General features: G+C 32.1%; 1 protein-coding gene across 11 annotated transcripts in view; it reads right to left on the bottom strand.

The window, feature by feature from the left end:
* Positions 1-463: 463 nt before the first annotated feature.
* Positions 464-11,331, bottom strand: part of LOC106070871 (rap guanine nucleotide exchange factor 1-like) — a 96,000-nt gene continuing 85,132 nt past the window's right edge. For all 11 annotated transcript variants that reach the window (XM_056042178.1, XM_056042183.1, XM_056042179.1 and 8 more), the window contains 9 exons: positions 10,319-10,490; positions 9,802-9,987; positions 8,881-8,965; positions 8,158-8,252; positions 7,829-7,907; positions 7,594-7,695; positions 6,799-6,896; positions 4,805-4,936; positions 464-4,365 (listed from right to left, as the gene is read on the bottom strand). In XM_056042178.1, coding sequence (XP_055898153.1) covers positions 4,221-4,365; positions 4,805-4,936; positions 6,799-6,896; positions 7,594-7,695; positions 7,829-7,907; positions 8,158-8,252; positions 8,881-8,965; positions 9,802-9,987; positions 10,319-10,490 — 1,094 coding nt within the window. In that variant the 3' untranslated portion in view covers positions 464-4,220. The remainder of the gene's footprint in view (positions 4,366-4,804; positions 4,937-6,798; positions 6,897-7,593; positions 7,696-7,828; positions 7,908-8,157; positions 8,253-8,880; positions 8,966-9,801; positions 9,988-10,318; positions 10,491-11,331) is intronic.

Raw genomic sequence — 11,331 nt, 5'->3', positions numbered from 1 at the left:
AATGATAAATAAAAGTATACTATAAAAGAATGATAGATGAAAGGTATACTATAAAAGAATGATAAATAAAAGTATACTATAAAAGAATGATAAATAAAAGTATACTACAAAAGAATGATAAATAAAAGTATACTATAAAAGAATGATAAATAAAAGTATACTATAAATAATAAAGTGGAAAAAAACATTTTGTGTTTTGTTGGTTATTGTCAGAATTTCTCAAAACTGAAGATATTTTCATGTTTGTATCAAGTCAATTCCTAGTTCCAATTCATGTTTTTCTTGCTATTTTTACTCCTAGTTTTCTGTAAAAGTCACCCAGTAGTTAGTTAGTTAATTAGTGTTATGTCAAAAATGAAATAAGACATTATTATCTTGTGGGAGCTCATCAATACTAAACACTCAAAAAACACAAAGACTCACACTTTTCAATAATAAATGAAATCCTCAAAACAAAACCATGTACAAAATCATTAGAATTTTTATTGATCAGTTCAACTACAAAATGTAGCAAAAAAAAAAGTGTTGAAAATCAACTGAAAACTGTTAAATAAAAAAAGTAAAAACATTTGCATAATTAAAGTCATTCATATTATGACGTAAGATAATTAACCAAACAACAAGGGGAGACAACAAAATAAACTGAATCCAACAAGACAAGAAATGTCATTAGAATGTACATTTCTGAGGCAAAAACTTAAATTCATGAAATGTGCATCATATTGGCTCAAGTCAAACTTGCACACACCTTTCTCTCTCTCTTTTTTATTTTTTTGCCTAATAATCAGAAAGCATAAAGCTAAAACTAACCACCTGATAGTAATCCCCAATCTAGTAATATTTCTTCCCCTTGTCAGATTGAAACTCCACTCTGAGACAAGCCCTCCCAAATAAAAGATAACTAACTTAGGAGGATGGGTTCGTCATCACTAAAGTTAGAAAGATCCCATGAATCACACCACAAACATTTTCTATTCAGTTCAAGAGGCAATTGTTGGTATTATAGAAGACAAAGGAAAAATGTCCATCTCCTAACAAAACTTAGGGAAATATTGCTGAATTATCTCCCTTGTATTAACCTTACTTCTACTTACACTTATAGCCTAACTGGCTTCACAAATATGCAGTGTATCAATGAGGCCCAATAATTCAAAGCAAACGTTGTACTTGTACTATTATAAAATGGTCAACTGAACTTGAAACCAAATGTTCGCAGCTCTAGAACTCTGTCAAGTTCAAATGATGGCCACTGTCCTATTGAGGAAAAGTCTCTTTTATTTTGTTGAATTGAACTCAAGACAAAACTTGAATGAACTCTAAGCAAGATAAAAAATTTAAACCTGTGTTTGTGTGTGGACTTGAAAATGTACACTATTTACATAGGTCAGTTCTGTACTCTACAGACCTCCTAATGCCAGTAGTTGTCTCAAGGAGACAGTGTCAACTATCATCAGTTCAAGATGACTTGCTTGGTATGGAGAACACATCTAAAAGTATTGAACTGGATTTGGGGGGAAAAGAACAAAACGTTTATGTGCTACTGCCACTATTGCTCTGTAGCCAAAGTTGTTCTGTCTAAAAACTAGCCAACAGAAACACCTACACACATACAACATAGTCTATATAAATGTTTCTGATTGGTTCATATCAAAGATGTCAACAGAATGATGGCTAGTAGTGGCATTTCCAACTAAACATCAAGTAAAATTTTCTCAAAAAAAAAAAAAAAAGAGTACTACATTTTCCTCAGTCATACAGGAAATGAACTGTTTGCTAATGGGTGAGCATTACATAGGAAAGTTAACTCATGTAAAAATTGAAAATATTGACTACAGTTCTGTCCCTTGATGAAAACATCACTTCCTAAGAAGATAGAGAATCAGTAGGTGATTATTTATGTATGTCTTGGGAACAAATACAATCAAGATACAAGAGAGAGAATGATATTGTCTATAGTCACTGAAAAAGTCAACCTGAAGGGGACAATAAAATGACCACATAGAAGTAGACATCTATCTTTGAGTTGAATTTTTAAAAAATGACCAAAAAAAAAAAAGAAAAAAAAAAGAAAAAAACTTAAAAATCACACACACAAAACAAAAAGGTCAATAAAAATATTCATTCATACTGGTATACAAAAAAATAATTCATTCCATTTGTTACTGATTTATTGATGCTGTTATTAAAATACCGGTAGATGCTTTGTCATAATATAACTTATACAGCAGTAAAAACAAGGGACCAATGAGTTTACATGTACAGCAAAGATATATCCCAGGACATATGTTAGTAAGAATATATCCCAGGATAAATGTACAATGATTAATGCTACAAGGTACATTCAATGAATCAAATACAATAAATTATGTACACAAAAGTAACATGTCTTTCAATAGTTAAGTCTCAATAGTCACACTCGAGGCACACACAAACACAATAATAAATATAAATAGTTTATTACACAAATAAATTATTTTATTTTAGTGTCTGTGTTTATTTTACAAAATAACAAAAAGTAAAATTGTAGCCGGACATACACAGGGGGAAAAAAGATTCAGGAAGGAAGAACAAAAATGGAAAAATAAATTAAGACTGGAATAGATCATTCTAGAAATAATTCCAAAAACAATACAATCACCTAGTCTGTGAGTACAGACCTAGGAAACTGTGGAGATTTTGTCTGCAAGGGCACATACAAGGTATGCTGTCTTCAAAACTAAGACGTCTGTTGTTCAACATGACAGTCAATTGGGAAGAATTAAAAAATATGGTCATAAATGATGGGCACACTTTAAGGACAATAAATAAATTAAAACAGGGGGCCAACTGTGACCACAACAACAGGAAACCGAACACCAGTTAGGTAAAACTGATTTGCCAATGCAAGTAATGTCTCACTGCTCACCTGGCACTGAATACTAAAAACTCATAAAAGGCAAGGCTCATCCAATGTTATTCAATGATAATAAACATATGTATTGACAACACACACACACAAAGCATACAAATTCAATTTCCTTCTATGATACAAGAGAATAGCAGGAGTCACTATCACTGTGGTTGGTTCAAAGTCCATTATGAAGAGCTCATTATTTTAACAGAGACTCACATTGAATCTAAATGTAAAAGCAAGTAGCCAAAGTTGGCAATAAAACAAAAACTAAACTACATAAAACAGTTCAGCACTAATTACTAACACTGACAGAAGAAACATTTGTTTCTGTTTAGATAGAAGAAAGAACCAAGTAGATCCAGCATGGGAAAATGATTTGGATGAAAGCATGTAGGAGTGGTAAAAGTTAAAGTTCCTTATATGTTAGCCGTGTTGATGAACTAAACGTACAACAGTTGAAATGTAGTTCTGACTGACAGGAGTCTCTACGTACAACAGTTGAAATGTAGTTGTGACTGACAGGAGTCTCATCTTCTGATTATAACTAGGACACTCTTAATGATTTGCTCACAGTGTGGGCAGATGAATAGCTTCAGAAGAACAAGATGTTAATGTAAGAAATGGGAGATGTTAAGACTGGGATGATGTCACCTCGACTGTATTAGCATGTGGAGCAGCAACACTAAAATCATGAGTGAGAATACTTAGCTCCTGTGCTCCACAGACTTCCATTTTGTAGATGCACTCCACTCTCTAAACACAGATGAAGTCAAGTGTATATACTGTTGTCAAAGAGGGCCTTAAAAAAAACTTGATTTTCAAACAGATCAAACTCCATCTCTAGGTGTGACTTTTTAAGTTGCTAGATCTTAACACTACAAGACATGATAGGGACTAGTCTGAAATGAGGGAGTCCTCAATTCCTTTCAACTTACAGATGAACAAGGATAGTAATTGTACCATTAGCAGTAGCAGCACACATTTTGTGATTATTTACAAATCTTTAAAATCTTGTATGACATAACACATTAATGTTCTCAACAAGTGTCTGTGTCACTTCATTGCTTGAAATTCCCAAGCATAGAAACATCTTCTGCCTTAAAACCACAAGCTAAACATCCTATTACCAATGTCAGCTATTGATCAAACTGTTCCACAGAAACACTGTCTTAAAAACCACAAGGAAAATGACTTTTCTGTTACTGATGTCAGCAATGGATTAAACAGTTCCACCTGTGATGAATGAGTTACTCTGCAAACATTGAAAATTAAACATTGGCCTATTTTCTTCCCATTTTATTCATGTCTGTTTTTTTTTTTTAACTTGTCAACTGACAGAGTTCTGCTTCTTGTGACCAGGGGCCCTTGGTTTGATTTTCTGTGACATGGTCCATAAGATATCTTCATTGAGGAAGTCTTCAAAGTTGTTCAACATGTTCATGATCTTGTCATTGCGTTTAATCTGGTAGTTACTGCAGATAGAACAAACACAGAGATGAATAGATTCTTGAAAATGTTGTAGAGAGATCATCATTGGTGTATGAGGAGAAGAAAGTGGATGAAACCAACACAAGTTTATGTGAGTTTATACACAGATAAAATCTTTATAAGGATCGCAGAACATAAAATAAAATAATTTTAATAAAAAATAATACTAAATATAGAATTGTATGAATGATCTCCCATGATGTTATGAGTATCATAAATATGTAATATAAATTATCTCCCATGTAAAGTTTAATAGGAAAGTGTATCATGAATCAAAAGTAAAAAATTACTTGTCCATCTTCTGGTAGTATACATACAACAAACATTGAGTGAAAGTTAAAGGAACAAGCTTTTTTTGTTCCAATATCTAAAAGACAGTATGCTAATCAAGAAATGAACCCAGCAGCTGAGCAGAAGTATTACCTAGTCCTGAACCTCCTCATGCTGTCCAGTATATTGAACTGTTGCCAGTGTTTGGAAAAGTTGATGCTTCCATCTGGTAACTTGTCAGGGTTGCCAATGTTGACAAAAGTCAAATCTTGAAGTATGAGGCCCCTGAACAGACACATATTGGAACACTTAATATGGAGTGATATTTAACTATTAGAATAGAATAAATAGCAGCTTTAAACAGCCAGTATATTTACATTCACAGATATTCCAGCACATAGCAGGACACTTTGGCATGGTGATCATTTTGGCACATAATGTTTTAGCTACATTCTTTTACTATGCATTTAAAAAGAATGGTGCATATCAATATTTTGTATGTGTGTTTGTGTTCTTACGTATTTTTAAAAAAACAATTCCTCTATTCAGCTTGCGAATTCATCGACTCAAAAACATGGGTTGAAAAACCTGGACAAGGATCTCGAAAATGGCTCTAACAATTTTCCAAGAAATATGACAAATGTTGTACATCTTTGGGAACAGAATTACTAGCTGTCTGGCTACACTGGGAAAACTCTAGTTTCAAAGTATTAAAAAAAATGTAATTTAAATTTGGCTAGACAAAATGTTTTATTTGAACAGACTACGTCTTCATTATTTCTGGATGTATGCCCTATTCATTAAAGAGTATAATAAATTAATAGATGTTCACAGGTACATTTTGCCTACTATCTAGATCTTTAGGCCTATCATTAGAATTTTATATACACTGTCTCTGAGTTGATTTATACATACGTTTAACAAGGATTTGTTATTAAAAGTAAAATATTTGCTCTATAGTGACAGTCAACAGCATCATAAAGGAGGAATAGTCTTTTTTTTTTTTAATTTTTTTTTTTATTTTACTTGCTTAAGTAAAAACTATATCTATATATATTTGTGTGTGTGTGTGTGTGTAATATTGTTATATCACTTACTTTATAGTTCCTGTGTGTGTTTTAATATTGGCCAAAAGACAAAATGAAACAATGAAAACTTGTTGAGTTCACAAAAAAATGAGAGTAGTTCATTTATCCTTTATGGTATCTCCAACTCAAAAAATAAAAGAGAAAATTGATGACCTCACCTATAACCCTGTGTGTGTGTGTGGGTGGGTTGGGGGGGGGGGGTAGAGCTTGTCATTAGAATGGTCTCAGGTAGGAATCTGACTTTTCAAAGTTTGTATGTTTTACATGTTGCAGATGTTCCTTCCGATTTGAAAATAAATATATCCTAGCCCCAACCGCCCACAGGAATGCCATGAATGGCAGCGGGTAGGGTTTGAACCTGGGACCTTCAAGATAACTGTCACAAAGACATATTATACGACCAGGTAGCTATTTATAGTTTCCATATAAATTCTCTGGGATGACAGGTAGCAAAGCAGGATAAAAGGCTGACTAAAAAATACTTATAGAGGGGAAAACTTCTATTTTTACCCCTATTGTAGCTTTAAAAAAAATATTTTTTACAATAAAATTAATGAACATTTCTTAAGTTTTAAACCATTTGATGACAGAAATTTTGTTTTGTATTTTTTTTTTTAGAATTATGTATAATTGTGTTAAACATAGAATTATACCCCACTCTACTTTCATTTCATAATTTGTCTAACAATTTATTTCATTTTGACACTTGAAAATGCTAACTTTCTATGTGAATTTGACTTCAATCATACCTGAACACTAAGTTTAAACTTGAGACTATTAATATTTAGTTTGGGAATTTTTTTCTGAAGGTTTATTAAAAAGAACTCCTTAAGAAACACAAATGCATTATGTGGAAATGCTTTTTTGTTTCTTAAGGAGTGCTTTTTAATAAACCTTCAGAAAAAAAAAATGGTATTGATTTATATATAACTGTGGCTGTTAAAGAGAGTTATATATAAATCAATACCAGTTGTGAACAGAGTAATAGAAACAATGAAACAACTTCTGCTATTAACAATAAACCACCAGAAGAATGTTTGACTAAAAGTGTAGACTTACAGGTATGGTATACAAGGAGGCTCTGTCTCAGCCAAAGCCTGTCTGTAGGCTCTGAAGGAGGAGGAGCTGTCAATCAACTGACAAAATTCTTTTAATGCCTGGATAGTTTTTTTTATAAAGAAAGAAAATACAATTTATAACTTACAGTTAGAATAGATGTTTAACTATTATAATAGTTTAAGCTTATAAAAGAACTGGAATTTTTATTCAATAGTAATTTAGAATCCATTTGTTTATATCAATACCCTTTTTAAAATGTTTCATTCCTTTTTTCTTTCAGAATTGTAATCTTGTGAGCTAATTACAAATATTTCAAAAACAAAATAAACATCTTTTTAGAATGCTATAACTTTTCCAGGTGTTCTCGAGACTTAATTGGGACAAAAATGACACATTTTCCACCTCTAATTTCTTTTTGTAATCATGTTCTTATAATTGGCAAAAACAAACAATAATAAAATAAAACACAAAATGTTTCTTTACATTCTCTTCTCATTGCTTAGTAAATGTTATAGAACTACTACTGTTCATCTCATTTAGCACTTCCTGTTGTGACTATGAAGACAGTTTCTGGACTAACATTCTTCTCTACATAGGCACAGGTAATAGTGTCATTTGACTGGATGTTTAAGCCAACCAGTTTGTTTTTCTCTTTCATTACTTTTCTTGTAAGCAGGGATGATCAAATCCAACAAAAATAGATCCTACCTTTTATATCAGCACTACTACCTTCAATGAAATTCATATGAAAACACAGATAACAATTAGGAATGATAAATATAAAGATTTTCTTACATCAGTATTTTGCTTCTGCCACTCCAATCTGGCAACAGGGGCAGAATCTAAAGCTGATAATACAGCCAGGTAAGAGTTGAAATTGTGAAGTTTACGAAGATGCTAGAGAAAAAAGTTACATCAATATTAGTCAATATTTAGGAATAAAATTTTTATTGGCTTAAGTCTTTTTAGAAAATATAAAAATTGCCATGAAAATCTAAAACAGCCATTTGTACATATTTTATTCACTTACCCTCATAATTTTAATAAATTTCATCAAGTACTTTTCTCTTTCTTTTGGGTCGTCTTGAGACAATATTCTTGTTCGACACCTAGTGTTGAAAAATATGTTACTTAGAATGACCCTGTTCGTTTCTTAAAAAAAAAACGTTCTGTATAATTTAAGTGTACATCCAGTGAATCCAACATTCCCTTTTATTTAGCTTAATTTTAACAGTTATAGACTAACAAAACAGAAAACATCACATAATATTTGAATCAATACAAGTAAGATGTAAAGATCTACAATCAAAGTTTACAGTGAGTATCATTAAGTAGCTACAACCTAAACAAGGGACTCACCAATAGGACATTTTATTAAAATGTTCAGTAAATGTTGTTAAGTGTGGACTAAGCTCTTCTGACTGACATCTGGCCCACATCAAAACTTCTGGAATCTGGAATCAACACAAATGGAATAAATGATAAACATCTTCAAGGGACTGGATTATATGTTTGCCAGCTACCTCTGTATGTTGTGTTATTTATTGAAGTACTTGTATACTTGTATTCTTATTATCTATCAACACTTGGCAAGTCCAAGTTATTTAAAGTTAAATTTTTTCAAACTCAAATCCACAGAAAAAGAATATAAATCAAACTGTTGAAATAAAAATGAAATCACTGTGATAATCAATATAAAATGTAAAAATTTTAGTACAATTAAAAACACTCTAGCTTGAGTGTATCATCTTACCAACAATGGCACAAGATATGTGCTTCTGTCTTTCTATAACTAGTATGTTTGCTAATTCTTCAGAATGTTCAGTTTTTATCTACTTTGTTAACCTGTCTTCTGGAGCAGTTGAGTGTGACAGGATTGACATAGAGTTATTGTTAAAGGATATAGGTTTATATTGACCAATCACGTAAAAATTCAATTTCACCATGAATAACTATTTTTATGATGATGTCAATCCACACACACACACAAAAATGATGTTAACATCATCTTATTTAACTTTTGTTTTGTCCTACAACATCAAATCCAGCAGTTTCTACACGAGGTGACAACAAAAAACTTACTTCAATTTTTTGAAAGAGTTGAGCATCTAAGAGTGTCATCTGTTCAGCGATATCATGAGCCTTAAAACTGAGCAGATCAGCAGTACTGAAACAGTAGAATGATATAGAGTGGATTAGAACCATCTAGTCAAACTACTCAAAGTTATGAAAAAACAATTTTATGCTACTATTCAGACAGAGCTAACCTTTGAATTGATCCTTTAACACTCAGTTAGTTGTTGGTTATAAATACAGAGAATTCCTTTTTTTTTTTTTTTCAATAGAAGGGGAAACTTTACTTTCCATTGTTTCAGGAAATAAAGTACAAAGATAATCCAGTATTTTAAATTCTTCCATAAATTTAACAAGTATAATTAAATCCATGAAATACAATATTCAAATTATATGTAATAAATTCCTTAAGGTAAACTGACAATGAACTTAGAATCTATCCTCATTTCCTTTATAAAAGTCTTCAAAGTTTCTGAGATTTGAAGGCAAGTGCAGTTATGTAACAATTACCTGAGCCATTTTTTTTAGCCTTTCTGACATTATTGGAAAACATGTGTAAATGATGTCATACTAATTGTCAACAAAGTGCCATTAGATAATATAAACCTAGCCATGTTTAAAATGTTAAGATATACAATGGTTCAAATATTTTAACAATGTCAAAAGGCTAATGTAAGTTTGGGGACATAAACACATATGGCTGATAGTGAAGGTTAGTCTGATAGAAGGAAGGAGTAAATATCTAGCTTGGGCCTACATCTTCAGCCACTTCTGATGCATACAGAGGTCTGAGAAGTCAACACTAAACTAGACTCAGTACCAAACGTTTGAACTAGGACCAAGTCCAGACATTTCACTTGGGATCTACAGCCAGACACAGGAATTGTGAGAGAGGTACCCATAGTGACATGTAACCCAGGCATCATTTACCTGGAGGATAGTTCTATGGACTGTTGAACAGGTTGGGCAATATCTGCCGACTCTGCATTCTTCTTCTCACACTTCTCCAAAAGCTTGCGTCTGAGCAGCCTGGCCAAATTGAGGGTACCCTCACAGACCAAGTCATAGACTAGATTCATCAGCCGGTCAACTATCTCAGCATCCAGCTCATTGCCCCTGAAATACAAAACACAAGAATTTGCAGAAAAAGAAATTTTATAATAAAAATCAAAATACATAAAAAATAAATAACTAAAAAAAAATAAATTAAACTGGTGATTTTACTTTTTTTCTTTCCTACTACAAGAACAAAATGATCTTGAACTGAACAATATAGTGTTTTTTAAAAATAAACCAAGACTCAGCTTACGCAATACAAATTGAAAGAAAGGTAATAACAATGTTTGTTAGAAATAAAAATAACATAAAAAAATATCAAATTGAAACTTAACACTGTCAACGAATCCTTCTGCCATTAAGTATTCATTCTAGAAAAAATCTAACTTACCCTAACTCATCAACCACACGTATCAGCAAAGAGAAGGAATTGTGGGCCAACTTTTTCTTACTGTCTGCGGAGTGATGGAACTTGTGGAACCTGTACAGGAGCTTTTCCATTAGTGCTTTAGGGGAGATGAACATTCTATAGGTGGTCAGAAAAGCTTCTTGGTACATGAATTCTAGTGAAGAAAATAAAACAAAAAATGAAGACTATGTTGTATGTTAAGTCTAACAGTAAATCATTGTGGAAATGTGACATTTTTTCAAGTCTTGGAATGATAAATATTTGTCAGTATATATAAAAAAATCACCATTAAATATGACGAGGGATGATTTAAATAAATTTTACAAATAGAATAAATTAACCCCCCCCCCCCCTTCCCCAAAGAAAAAACATAATGAAACAGCCAAATATAAAAGAAACTAGCTCATTCTTTTAAGTTACTAGGATCAAACATCAAAACATCAATGAATAAAAACTGATCAAATACAACATGCATATATTAGTATCATGTGTTTTAGTAGGCTTAACTAAACACAAACATCTTCTATACACAAACAGGCATCTTTGAGCCAGACTTAATTCATTCAACACTTCTAAACTATTAGGCACACTATGTATAATTGCTGGGGAATATTAGAAATGGGCTCTGGGTGTGCTAACGCAGCTCCTGACTTTTGTCAGTTTACATAAAGCAAAAACAGTTAAGCATGATTAGTGGCTCATGGAGCAGTCAGTGCCGAGGTCATTTAATTCTAAATCCTATGGTAACCACATTTTAATGTATGGTTTAAACAACAACAAAAAAATGCAGCAATGTTTTTCTGCCGCAGACAGGAGATCCTCAAGCAGCAGAAAGATTTGTTTGTGCTTAGGTCCTCAACTATTTCATTGTACGGTGAGAAAATAAAGTGCCAGAGCATGAAATTGTGTCAGCTTCAACTCTCCTTGTTTTAAAACTAGATTTATTTCAAGTTCAACTTCCTTTACCTATTCACTTGATTATAAAATTACACCAG

Source organism: Biomphalaria glabrata, chromosome 9 (assembly GCF_947242115.1).
Source record: "Biomphalaria glabrata chromosome 9, xgBioGlab47.1, whole genome shotgun sequence".
Lineage (NCBI taxonomy): Eukaryota > Metazoa > Mollusca > Gastropoda > Planorbidae > Biomphalaria > Biomphalaria glabrata.
The sequence above is the reverse complement of the archived record's forward strand: the minus strand, read 5'-3'. Positions and strand labels throughout refer to the sequence as shown.